The sequence below is a fragment of the Heliangelus exortis genome, chromosome 28 (assembly GCF_036169615.1).
Source record: "Heliangelus exortis chromosome 28, bHelExo1.hap1, whole genome shotgun sequence".
NCBI lineage: Eukaryota > Metazoa > Chordata > Aves > Apodiformes > Trochilidae > Heliangelus > Heliangelus exortis.
The window spans coordinates 1067081-1079665 of record NC_092449.1 but is presented as its reverse complement, the minus strand read 5'-3'; the positions used below and the strand labels follow the sequence as shown (position 1 = coordinate 1079665).

The window sequence follows — 12585 nt, the reverse complement described above, 5'->3', positions numbered from 1 at the left end:
GGTGAGGACCACATCCCTCATCAGGAGGTGCCCATGGCTGTGGTTCCTGGAGATGTAATTGCAAGAACAGAGACCACAGGGGGATCCAAGGGCACAGATGGTGAAGGAGCTGCTCTAAACGCTGGCAAAAAGAGGTTTTCAAGAGGGTTGTCAAAGCACTGGTGGTCCCAGCACTGGCTGCTCCTCTGTCTTGCAGCACCCCTCCCTGCAGGTTTCAGCTCTGCCCCTTCACATCCCAGGCCCCCACATCTCCTCCACTCACCACTTGCTCACAGCCCCCGGCTTGGGGAGTGAAGCTCTCCCTCCCCTCCTCATGATCCCTTGAGACCGGTGTCCCCCTGCACCCACCTTGTCTGGGGCAGCCCCTGCTGTGGGTGCCCGGGGCTCAGCTGCCTTTTCGGCTCCCGGTGATTGGGCGCTATTTTGCTCCGCACGGTGGGGCAGCTGTTGCTGTTTATTACCCCGGAGAGCCGGAGCCAGCCGGGGACTGGAGACGAGGCAGCGGCAGCCGAGCCCCAGGTACGACTTTCTGTGGCTTTTTAACCCTTTCCTTCAGCTGCAGGGCAGCCCACGGGCACGGCCCACGAGGGAAAGCTCAGCAGGCTGTGGGCTGGCAGCGGATCAGGGGCCGCGGGACCCGTCCCGGTGCTGCCGTCTGAGCACACACAGGGGGAGCCGGGCGAGCAAGGGAACTATTTTTGGAAGTTTCTTTGATGTGAGCCAGTGGTAGAGGCAACCACGGGAGCTGGTGCAGGAAAAATCCCAGAGGCAGCAGAGGGGAGATGGTTTTTCATTGAGCAGTTTTGTGTCTGTGAAAGCAGATCTGGCCCGTGGAGGCTGCATCCCAGGGAGCAGGAGCCCCGGGAGGGGATGGGGCTGAGCAGATGCACACAGAAGGTCTCTGGTGGGGGGATCAGAGTGAGGGAGGGCTGGAGCTGGGCTCTGGGGTGCTGGGTGACCAGCCTGCCATGGGCAAGCATTACCGGGGATGAGCAGCCCCCCCTGGGCTCAGTGGCTGTCCTTGGTGTGCTCGGCCTGGGCAGTAGCTGTGCACTTGATCCATTGGTGCTGGAGCCGGTCCGATAGGAACCAGCTGTAGGAAACCTGGTCCCGCAGGTGACACAACACATCCTGGCTGGGGATGAGGAGCCCGCTGGGGCTGTAGAGCCCTCAGAATGCCTCTGTCCAAAGCACAACCCCCCATCTCTGATGTGGGGAGAACAGCCCCAGACATGGATCTGGTCAGGTCTCGGGATGGGGTTAACACGCGTGGGTGCTGGGGAAGGGTGGGTGTCTGCCCACCCATGGCACGGCTGTCACACAGCCCAGCAGCAGCCATGGCCAAGCCTGGACATGTGCCCAGGGGACAGAGGTGGTTTGGGCTCATTTGTCTGGGCAAAACCCAAGGGAAGGAGGCGTGGGAACAGCCCAGCACCCCCCAGCAGGGTGCTGAGGTCAGCCAGGGACCACAGCCAGGACTTTGTGCCATGGGGCACTGCTGCCCACCTGGCGTTTGCTTTATCCATCTGGGTTTAATGAGAGCGTCTTGAAGTGACATGGCAGCAGGTCCCTGTGAGGTGTTGGAGAGAGACCTGGGATGCCATGAGGCCCTGAGGAGCTGCCCGGGCAGGTGGGGAGCACTCAGAGGCAGCCAAGGAAAGGTGACAGAGAAGGTACCTGTCCTCACCATGAGCTGGTGGCCAGGAGGTACCAACTGTGGCTGTGCCAGAGCTGCTGCTGTGGGGCTTGAGGTCCTGCAGGACAAGGCTCATCCCAGCAGAGGTGACTCTTGGTGGTGCAGTGAACTCACAGGGTGACCTTGGACACCAAGGGGCTCTCATGTGGCACCAGCCCTGTGGGGACATCAGCCATGGCTCAGCCAAGAATGGAGACTTGTGTCCTCCTCTTCCTTCTTTGTGTTCCTCTCTGCTCAAAGAAGAAGTATGAATAACTGTGTACCTCAAAACCATGACAAGCACTTGGAGACAGACACTTGGAGAAAACACTCTTTCAAGGAAAAATTCTCCATATTTGTGCTGTCCCTGGGACTGGGAACCTCCCCCAAGACAATCCCAGAGCCTGGGGCAGCTCCTTTGGTTCCAGTAGGGAATGGACAAGACTCACCATCACTGCAACAAAACCAAAGACTTGCTTTTGATTTACAGTTGAAAGCCAAGACCTTTCAAGCCACAGTTCCCCAGCCAGAAGTTTCCTCTTATTTACTTGCTTTGCTTCTACTCTCAAGCGTTATATTTAATTCTAAGAACTGGCATTTTTTTCTCAGCATCCTTTCTTCCATGGGGAGAAAATGAACCAAATCCAGCTCAAAGGAGATGGAAAACCCTCCTGCTGGTGAGGACTTGCAAACATGCAGCATCCAGAGCCCTGCACAGTAAGGGTTGTGCTCAGAGGGGATGAGAGCTGAGGTCACTTGGCACCAAGGCTGTGCTGAGCATCTTCACCCCCACAGCTCCCCCCAGACCAAGGGACACAGAACCCCCCGACACTCTCCCCAGCCCTTGTCTGGGTCAAACTGCTGCAGAGCCCTGGGGTCCTTTGGTTTTCTCTCCCACTTCACAACTGGGAAAAGCCCTGGGAGTCACCTCTGAGGTTCATGGTCCTCTGGGGTGGCTTGAGGTCTTCTTGGAGGTCTGGCTGCTCTTTGTGGTCTGGGTACCATGGCACCCAGATCTTGTCTTGCTGTCTAGGCTACAGCCTGAGCTGCCTCCAGCCTTCCATACGTGCACATCCCAGGCTGTTCATCCCCCTGTGCACCATGGCAGGGAGGTCACTGTCCCCCTTGGCTGCAGCTCCACAGGGGTATCCCTGATGGCACCATGATGCATGGTGATGCTCTTCCACCCTGACTTTCCCAGGGCCTTCCAAAAACTCTCCCCTGGGGTGACCTGGCTGTGCCACAGGGGACAACATGGCCACAAGGTGCTCCATGAAGTGGTGGGTAGCAGTGGAATGACCACGTGCATCCAGCCCCTTGTGACTCCCACCTCTGTGGATTTGTCACCCACCAGCCTGTGCTGTGTTTGCCTTTCACAGGTGCTGACGCCCCGGTGAGCAGCAAGAGGGACAGCACAGAGCCCATGTAAGAGTGCAGCGTCCCGGGGGCTGTCGTGGTGTGGGGACTCAGTGGGGTGAGTGTTCAACCCAGGAAGGCTCCACGGGGCATTGCACCCCGCCTGGCCCCAGGGGAGGAGAAGGCCACATCCTTCAGCTGTCACTGTCACTGATCCCTGGTGGCACCGATCCGGTGGCACTGACGCAGGCCAGCAGCCAGCCCAGCCCCAACAACCCCGTGTCCAGCAGCACCCAGCCCAGACTCTGCAGGATGAATCCTGTGCCCCCCCCTTCCTCCCAGCACCCTGACCTCCTGGCTGTGGAATCCCTTGTGAATCCATCCCCGAGGGTTACTCTGTGGTGGGATTGCACCAATGCAGCCCAGGGGTCACAGCCCACAGCCCATCTGCTCTAGGGCTGCACCCCAACACCAGCTCTGCAGCATGGAGCCAGCTAGTGGATAAATCCATTTTAGCAGACAAAAAAAAAAACCCCACCCCAATGTGTTTTTAAAAAAAATCTGTGCTGTGAGAGTGGTGAGACTCCAGAACAGGTTGCTCAGGAAGTTGTGGCTGCCTCATGCCTGGGTAAAGGTTGGATGGGGCTTGGAGCAACCTGGGCTGGTGGGAGGTGTCCCTGACCATGGCAGGGGAGTGGAACTGGATGAGCTTTAGGGTATCTTCCAACCCAAATCATTCTGTGATTAAGGCTGAGGATGCAAATGCACTCCCTAGGGTTGTGTGCTCAAGGAGCCTGCTCAGTGCTTCTGGTCACCCCTGGGGTCCTGAGGAGCACGAGCACAGATTGTGGGGTGCGTGGTCTGAGTCCCTCCATGGCTGCTCTGAGCACCCTTTGTTTTGGGAGGGGACACAGATGTGCCCCGTGTCCCCCATCCCCATCCATGCTGCTGGCTTTCCCCTGGGGGCCACGCGATGCTCTTGCACCCCCAGCCACCCCCCTGGCTGTCCTCCCCACAGGGACTAGAGGAGGTGAGGACCTGGCTGGGCATCTCTGAGCAGGACCCGAAGGAGCCCGAGCTGAGCATGCCAGAGCCAGCACCGCCCAGCGGGGACAAGAAAGTGGTGGAGAAGAAGCGGGCGGAGGCGGTGGGAGCCAAAGGGAGCACGGCCGGGGCTGCAGGTAGGGGTGCAGGAAAGGTTTGCTCTGCCCCAAACCCCCCAGCACGGCCCCAGGTGGCTGCAGAAGCACAGACCCTGTTCTATGTTGCTGGCCAGTCTGGGAGTCATCATCTGACCATGGAGAAGTGACAGGATGAGATCTGGTCTCCACAGTCCCCTGGGAGCTCAGTGACACGGAGATGAGGTTTCTCATCCACCTGCCAAATCCCTCTCCTCCTCCTTCTCCTCCTCCTCTCCTCCCTGCCCAGAACTGCTGGGGAGGGGAGCAGCAGAGCTGGCTCAAAAGGTTCCCCCCTTGAGCCCCGGGATGCTAAAACACCATCGTGGCCCAAACACCTTGGACTCAGCCCCCCAGGTCGCTCTTTTCCCCACCTCTGTGGTGTAGACACCTTCATCTGCAGCTCCTGCCCCATCCCCTGCCCTGGTGGGTGTGTGTGGGTGTCCCAGCACCCTTTTGCCACTTCCCCTGGTAATGCTGTTTTCCTTGGGGGTCTCCAGTCCCCAAGAGCCTCCCCGTGCAGAAGAAGGTGGAGCCCCCCAGCCTGGACCCCGCAGAGGAGCCTCTCCTCTGGGAAGGGCTCACCCTCAACAAGTGCATCCTGGTGGCCTCCATCGTCGCCCTGCTCAGTGTCACCTTCCAGGTGCTCCAAGGTGAGCCAGGGGACAGCAGAGGGGGATGGGGTGGACAGACCCTGTGGCCACCTCCAGTGTCCTCTCCCCTCCTCTCTTCCAGCACCATGTTCCAAGGAGGGAGTCAGCCGTGGCAGGCAGGAGCCTCCACCACCTCCCATTCACGGTGGGTTGGGATGTTCTGGGTTGCCCCATTACCCCAGACCCATCATGAGACAGGGCCACATCCCAGCGTGGGATGGCCCTGGGATCCCATGGCTGGGACATAACACCCCAAACAGCCTTGTCCCTGCTGATGGTGGCCTCTCTCTCTCCCCTCCCCCCAGAGGTGGTCAGCACCAAGGAAGAGGTCCCAGAAGTGGTGACAGCTCAGCCAGCCCAGCCCAAGAGCACCATCGTCAAGGATGATGGTGGTAACCATGGTGATGACCAAAGTGATGACAACGGGTATGGCAATGGTGATGACGACAGTGATGACGACAGAACTGCTGACAGCAACCTGGTATGGGTTGGGGCTGGGGGAGAAAGAGCATCCTGGGGAATCCTGTTCAGGGAGGAGAATCTTGTCCACAGGGGGGGAGGGATAGAAAGGGGTCCTGGTCCCTTGGGCTGTGTCCCTTGTACCTTGTCCCCTCCATATCCCCCCTAGGGAGAGCCCTGGATCTTCAAGAAGTGGTTCGGCCGCTCAGTCCCAGAGGATAAGGATGAAGAGAAAGGGGATGAGAAGGAAGGAGATGAAGAGAACAAAGATGAGAAGGGAGGAGATGAAGAGGACAAGGATGAGAAGGGAGGAGATGAAGAGGACAAGGATGAGAAGGGAGGAGATGAAGAGGATGGGGATGAGAAAGAAGGAGATGAAGAGGACATGGATGAAAAGGGAGGAGATGAAGAAGTTGGGGATGAGAAGGGAGGAGATGAAGAGGATGAGGATGAGAAGGGAGGAGATGAAGAGGACACAGATGAGAAGGAAAGAGATGAAGAGGATGGGGATGAGGAGGGAGGAGATGAAGAGGACACAGAGGAGAAGGAAGCAGATGAAGAGGATGGGGAGGAGAAGGAAGGAGATGAAGAGCCCATAGATGTCCCTGAGGTGCCACTAGCAGCATCAGAGGTGAAGAAGAGCTGGGAGAAGAAGCCAGAGAAGAAGCTGGAGAAGAAGGAGAAGAAGCCAGAAAGGAAGGAGGAGAAGAAAAGGAAGAAGGAAGAGAAGTTCCGGGAGGGCTGTGCCACCCAGATGGAGCGGAGCAGCCGGAGGGAAGTGAGAGCCAAGGACAGGGCACAGCGGGACAAGCCCAGCAGAGCCCCCAGAGCAGCCCGGGAGCTGGAGCAGCCCCAGAAGAAGCGGAGCTGGGAGGGGAAGGAGAGACGGAGGGAGAGGGATGAGCCCAGGAGGGAGGGGTGGAAGGGCCGTGAGGGTGCCCGGCAGAGCCCGAAGCGGGACTGGCGTCAGAAGGGCAGGAGGCCCTGGGAGCAGGATGGCACCACCAGGCACAGGGAGGGCAAGAGACGCGACTGAGGCCGGGGCCACCGAGGGGCTCGATGATGCTGAATCCAGGGGGGTCCAACCCCACCACCCCCAGCACGGACACTCTGCCATCCCCAGAGACATCCCCGCGGCTGGTGCCACGGCAGGGCGGGCAGCGCTCCGGGATCTCGGAACAGCAGTGGAGTAGCCCAGGAGCCTGGCACCAGCCTCCTGGGGACTTTGGGGCCCCCTGGATTAGAAGCACAAAGGCGACCTGAAAGGACCAGGGGAAGGAGCTTCTCTTCATCTGGGCTTTGCACTAGTTCTCTGCTCCCCACCCCAAAATTTTTTCTCACAGTTCATTTTCATTCGTGGCCACCAAGGTGTCGAAGTGGTGCAGAGGGCACAGGGGTCCCAGTGAAGAGAGTTTGTCTCCAGACTGTGCAGCTTTTGAGTTCAGTTACTGGTTTTATTTAAAGCAAAGCAAGAGAAAAAAGTGTATTTTGGATTAACAAAGCCAGGCTGCTGTCATCCTCAGAGGGACATCAGGGGAGTGACCACCCCAACCTCACCGGGCCCCAGTGCTGTGGCTGCAGGGTGGTGTGAAGCTTGCTGGTGACAGGAGAGGGCTGGAGAGCCCATCACCCAGGGGTCCCTTCAGGCCTTGCCTTCACAGAGTCGCTTTTAAGAACGAAACCCAAGTGCACTATCACACAGCGCTATAGCAACTGCAGGAGACATTCACAGCCCCAGCCCACGGCAGGTTTCAGTATTTGCTAAATTGATAGAGGTTCAAATAAACTATTTTCATTTTTAATAATGTATTAAATTGAATGTTTTTAAAAGAAAAACAAACAAACAAAACACCGTTGTCTCTGTTCATGTTTGTATGGTCTCTGTACCCTTCCAGCCCCAGTGCAAGGTGGCTCAGGGCTTCCCGGGGTCCCCACATGGGCCGGAGTGTGACAGCCTCCAGCCAGGTCTCTGTCAGCCCTGGGGGACACTGCAAAGCCCACACCTGATCCCAGCACTGGGGTGTGCAGCTGGGATGAACCCAGGAGCTGCTTTTGGGGGCTTAGACCCTTCAGCAGCCCTGGTGGGGCTCATTCAGGGCTGGGCTTAGCTGGGAAGATGATCCGGGGGAGGGCTGGCCCGCTGTGCTGATGCGGTGGGGACGCGGAGCAGGTGCTTTGGCAGCAGTTTGTGCCCGCTCCTATTACTGGTGTGAGGTGTAATAGGATCACTCCACTCTCTCACCCTCCCTCCCCTCTCCCCCTGGCTCTGGCAGCGACCCGGGAGGGGGGGACAGAAAAGGAGGGTGGGGGGGTGGTACAGACGTGACCTGGCAAGGAGCCCCGAGCCCACCCCAGCAGCTCTGCTCGGTCCCGGGCTCACACGGGGACACGTCCCGGCTGATCCTTGCCGGGGTGGGGGGAGTTTACTCTTGTTCAGCTCGCATGGGTGATGGGGGCTTTGTGATGGGCCGTGGGCTGGGAAATGGCCAGAGGATTCTGCCAGGGAGCGGAGGGTTGGAGGGGGCCAGGGGTTGGAAGAAACAATAACCACCCTGCCCAGCTGCTACGGGAGCAGATTAAATGGGCATGGTCCTGGCCAGATCCACCAAGCCTTGTGGTCTCACGGTGGTTCCTTGGTGCCCACGTCCTGGCGCGGGGTGAAGGCCACGCGGCAGCACGGCCCCACGGGCACCGCGGGCATCCCGGCCCCGGGCAGGGGGAAACACTGGGTGTCCGAGCAGGCCCCGGGACTCAGCACAGCTACAGGCAAACCCAGAACCGGAGCGACGGTACCGAGCCAAACCGTGGGGAAAGGGCATGCAGGGAGCTCCCGTCTCAAAGAGAAGCACCAGCTCCCGAGCTGTGAGGGCAAAGTGGGGAGAGGGAAAGGGGAAAGGTGATGAGGACGAGCAAGGAGATGGGTGGGAGCCTCTACCGACAGCCACACTCCTCTGCCACCATGTTGGGGAACTTGCGGACCTCCAGCCCCTCCGTGGAGAGGCTGATGATGAGCTGGTCGGAGTAGCGGACGGGCACGCAGCAGGGAGCCCGCTGGAGGGGGGAGCCCCGCTCCTGCATCCCCAGCAGCAGCACCGTGTGCGAGTAGTAGCTGGGGACGCGGGTGGAGAGGGGCAGCTTGCAGGGCCCCTCGCAGTTGTTGGCCGCGTAGACGGTGGGCATGACGATGAACTTGCGGTCGTGCAAGTCGATGGTCAGCTCCTGCAGGCGGCAGTGAGCCTGGTGCCGAGCGCTGCGGTTCTGCCTCTGCACCTTCCTCCTCTCCTGCCACCGCGCCCGCACCGTCTGCAACGCCTTCAGCAGCAGCAGAGTGTGCAGCTTCCCTGAGCTGCTGGGCTCCTTCCCAGCTGGATCCTCACCCGGAGCCGGGGGGTAGTAGCAGAAGCTCAGGAGATGCTGGAAGAGCCCCATGTTTGCTTGGAAAGCTGGGATGTCCCCGAGCTCCTGGATCACCGCCTGGAGCTTGCCCATCAGCAGCTGCAGCACGGTCCCCTCCGGCTGCCAGTCCCCCAGGTGCTGCTCCAGCACGGCTCCGCTGTCCTGGGGGAAGAGCAGCACCGAGGGCTCTTCCGATTGCACCAGGCGCTCCAGGGCCGCCTCCTCCGACAGGTTGAGCAGCTGGTGAGGGAGGGTCTCCATCACCTGGAAGTCCAGCCAGTGGTGGGAGCTGGGCTGGGTGGGGGGCTCGCTGGAGGGGGTCAGGACCTGGCGGATGAAGCGGGTCAGGATGCCCAGGAACTGGCGGCTGCTGCCAGGCTCTGGGGAGGAAGCGTTGCCTTGGCTGGGGGACAGCAGCTCCTCCGTCCCAGCCTGGGGTGGGCTGCAAGGAGAACACAGGAAGGGTCAAGGGGACCCCTTGTGCCCCAGTAGTCCCACCCGGCCTTACCCATATCATCCTACAACCATCCCAGAGCAGAAGGGCTGGAGATGCCCCTCTTGCCCCTCCCCAGCCCCCATGCTTTTCCACAGCTGTGCTGAGGACCACAGACCTGAGCCATGGGTATGGAGCCACGTCTACCACCCCATCGGCAGAGAGATAGGATGTAGGGGCCACCTCCTCCTCCTGCCGTGACTTGGCCAGCAGGAGAAGCACCGGGGTCATCCTGGTGAAGCATTTGTCATCAGAGCCGAAGAGGAGCTGCTGGGTCTCCATGGGGGGCAAGGGGGCACCTGGTGGGAAGAGGAGTGGTGAGGATGGTGGTCTGGGGCCTTTCACATCTCCCCATAAGCTCTTGTTACATCAGCTTTGAGATGATCCCAGATACTCCAGGGGGCACAGGTGTCACCTTCCCTGCCACCATGGGCTCCCCTTGTCCCTACCTCCCTCTCCACGACGCCTGATGGCCAGGGAAGCCTGGAAGCTGAGCTGCTCACTGCTGTGGGTGACGGATGCTACCGTGGCTTCCAGGACCAGGTACTTAGTGTCCCTGGCCAGACAGATGCTCTGCGGGTGGAAAAAGACACGAGAACATGGACGAGACATCACAGGAGTTGGGGGGCACTCAAATGAGCCCCCCCTGGGGTCTCCACTGCCTCCAAGGTCACCCAGTCCGCGGTGACTCAGGGAACAGGGAATTGGGAGCAGAGCGGGCAGGGGAGCTTCAGCACCCAGCCCCAGAGCTGCTCCATGGGGTGCAGGGAGCCCCACGGAACCCCTGGGTGGGCAGAAAGCCCTGAGCAAGCCCGGCCCAGACCCGCCTCTCCCGGCAGCGGTGCCGGGGCTGCTGCCCCCGGACAGGCTGGAGAGCCCCAGGACAGGGGGGGACAGGACCCCCAGAACGGGCTGAGTCCCCAGAGCTGTCCCGATGTCCTGTCCGGGAAATGGGGACAGGGTAACAGCACCATCTTCAGGCATGGCTCGGGAGGGTGCGAGAGGCGGGGAGGCTGGGAGGGGTGGGAGAGGGACTGGAAGGGGTGGGAAAGGGACTGGGAGGGGGAGGCAAAGGGACTGGGAGGGGGAGGCAAAGGGACGGGAGACTGGAAAAAAAGCTGGGAGGAGATGGCAAGGAGACAGGGAGAGCCCGGGCCAGCAGAGCTGAGAGACCCCCACCCACTTCCCACCCTTCCTGCACGCAGGACCGGCCCCCCCCCCCACCCCAGCTATGGTCACCCACCTGCTCCTGCTCCAGCCCCGGGCCGGTCACCAGCAGCTCCTGCCACTCCCCAGGGCTCCCGGACCCCGTCCCCTCTCTCCTGCCCAGGTAGAAGAGCAGCAGAGCCACCCGCAGCTCTCCCAGCAACCGGCCCACCTCTGCCTGGAAAACCAGCTTGAACCACAGCTTGGGCTGGGAGTCCCACTTCACTGGAAAGGAGAAGACAGAGGGGGTGAACCCCCTGTCCGGAGGCTGTGGGGCTCCTGGGGGGGTGATGGGTGAGGAGGGGGCTCTGGGGCTGAGCACCAGTCCCATGGGGTGACCTGGGACAGGAGCCAGCAGGGTGGGGGATATGGCAAATCCCTGTTCCCATGGGAGGTGGTCAGTGGGGCAAACCCTGCAGCCCTGGGGAGGGATCTGCCCCCCACCCAGAGCAGATCTGGAGAATTTTCCTGGGCAGGTCCTCATGGAAATCTCTTCTCCTGTGACAGATACTCCAGTGGCTTGAGGACATTGTGTCACAGCCCAGGGAAGAGCTGCTTCCCTAGCTGCCTGGCACCTGCAACTTGAGCTGGAAACCCAAAATCCAGGAGGGCAGGAAGAGATTTCAGGGAAAGAGGAACAGCTGTGACTCTCTTGCTGCACAGGATTAAAACCAAGGGATCAGCCAGGGTGTCCTCCCTCAAACACAGCCCTTCCCACAGAGATGGCACAGGGGGTGCACAGAGGGGTGCATGCCACTGTTTTTCCATAGAGTTATAGACTGGTTAGAATTGGAAAGGACCTTAAAGATCGTCATGAAAGGCTGTAACCTCACAGGCCAGCTTAGGGAGCACGAGGGATCTGCACCAGCTTCGCCAACTGAGAGCAGCTGAGCTCACACCAGGACCAGCCAGGTCCCCCCATCCAACCCTCCCCTCTCTTTTCCCAACCAGGTTTGGGACAGGGTCCCAAACCACATCATGAAGGCAGAAAATGAGAAACACTCATAATGCCTAAAGCAGAAGGGAAGCCATGGAGACTGAGGCACCCTCAGTGACAGGCAGGGACAAGGCACCTTGTTGCACACAGGTTGTTGTCACTGCCAAAGCTTCTTAAAAACATACCCGGAAAGACATTTTACTGCACCACTTTGTAAACTTTAAAAGGAGCCCAACCCTAGACATTTAATTCTGCATTTAAACCTCTGATTTTGGGCAAGCAAACAGCATCAGCCTCCCCGAGTCCTGCACTCACTCCACCCACCCCCAGAGCAGGGATTTTTCACCAACCTTCATCCAGGTGCAGGACGAGGAATCGGTCCTGGCCCGGCTCCACCAGGTGTGTGTGGATCTGCAGCAGGGGCTGGAGGGCAGCACTCCCCTCCCCAGCCCTGCAGAGCCCAAAGGTCTCCAGGGAATTCTCATCCCAGGCCGTGCGTTGTCTCAGCAGTTTGATGAAGTTGCTTTCATAGTGGGTGAGAACACCCACAACTTCCATGTGCCTCGGGGTCAGCCCATCCTGGTCCATTTTCACTCTGCAGATGGGTCCTTCCAGCCCCCCGAGTGGCCACGGCTGCAGGCTGGAGCTGGAGCTGGACCAGCCCGTGCCCCCACCCTCAGCCTGCCCTGGGATGCATCTTGCTCCTGGCTCAGGCTTAGACAAGAGGTGAGTAGCAGCAGTCAACCTTGATCTTGCCAGCGAGCTGTGTCTCACTTTTTCCAGTAAACTTGCATTTTCTCTCTTTCTCTCCTCTCCTTCAAGGCCCAGCTCCTCTGGCAGGCTGAGCTCCAGCCTTTCCCCCACTTTTCCCTTTCTGGGAAGCGCTGAAGAGGGGAGCAAGAGCACCAGGCACAGCAAAAGCACCCCAAGAGCAGCCTTCATCTTCCCACTTCAGCTTCTCCCAGCCCAGTCGTTCAAGCTGCTTTCCCTCAGCATCCCAAAACACTTGGGCGGAAGGGGAGGACAGAGTCTCCCTTTTAAAAACGGGTGGCCTTGAGAAGACAACACACAACACACCTCCCCTGAGAAACTTGAAGGCTGTCATGCAGGAGAGGAGGGAGGGATGTTTCAAAGAAACTTTTTTGTTCTATTTTTGGGTTCACATCTAGTATTGGAAATGTAAAAAAAAAAAAAAAAAAAAAAAAAAATTAAAGCTGTTTCTCTTACTAGTA

The 12585-nt window shown here is 59.4% G+C and overlaps 2 protein-coding genes and 1 long non-coding RNA gene across 5 annotated transcripts in view; 2 read left to right on the top strand and 1 right to left on the bottom strand.

The window, feature by feature from the left end:
- LOC139788044 (cilia- and flagella-associated protein 251-like) overlaps positions 1-7126 on the top strand; it is a 27159-nt gene extending 20033 nt beyond the window's left edge. Inside the window, exons 1-7 of one of the 3 annotated variants that reach the window (XM_071727576.1) lie at positions 429-519; positions 3055-3149; positions 4050-4212; positions 4710-4862; positions 4945-5007; positions 5168-5343; positions 5491-7126. In XM_071727576.1, coding sequence (XP_071583677.1) covers positions 4116-4212; positions 4710-4862; positions 4945-5007; positions 5168-5343; positions 5491-6357 — 1356 coding nt within the window. In that variant the 5' untranslated portion in view covers positions 429-519; positions 3055-3149; positions 4050-4115 and the 3' untranslated portion in view covers positions 6358-7126. Of the gene's footprint in view, positions 1-428; positions 520-2368; positions 2393-3054; positions 3150-4049; positions 4213-4709; positions 4863-4944; positions 5008-5167; positions 5344-5490 lie in introns of those variants that run through there. The other 2 variants (XM_071727578.1, XM_071727577.1) reach the window with 2 other exon arrangements.
- AMH (anti-Mullerian hormone) lies at positions 6755-12295 on the bottom strand. The gene is made up of 5 exons (XM_071727575.1): positions 11704-12295; positions 10454-10641; positions 9660-9783; positions 9329-9509; positions 6755-9159 (listed from the first exon to the last, which is right to left on the bottom strand). Exons 1-5 carry the CDS (start codon positions 12293-12295, stop codon positions 8253-8255), a joined length of 1992 nt encoding a protein of 663 aa, XP_071583676.1. The 3' UTR covers positions 6755-8252.
- LOC139788049 (uncharacterized) lies at positions 8869-12585 on the top strand. Its single transcript, XR_011722763.1, has 3 exons — positions 8869-8960; positions 11955-12079; positions 12176-12585. It is a non-coding gene; the product is annotated as an uncharacterized lncRNA (long non-coding RNA).

Excerpts from the sequence above, each read along its gene's own strand:
- AMH (XM_071727575.1), bottom strand. The coding sequence starts at position 12,295 with ATGAAGGCTGCTCTTGGGGTGCTTTTGCTGTGCCTGGTGCTCTTGCTC. Across the intron at positions 10,642-11,703 it reads CGTCCTGCACCTGGATGAAG|TGAAGTGGGACTCCCAGCCC; the intron begins GTTGGTGAAAAA and ends TCTCCTTTCCAG. Across the intron at positions 9,160-9,328 it reads GCTCCATACCCATGGCTCAG|CCCACCCCAGGCTGGGACGG; the intron begins GTCTGTGGTCCT and ends TTCTCCTTGCAG.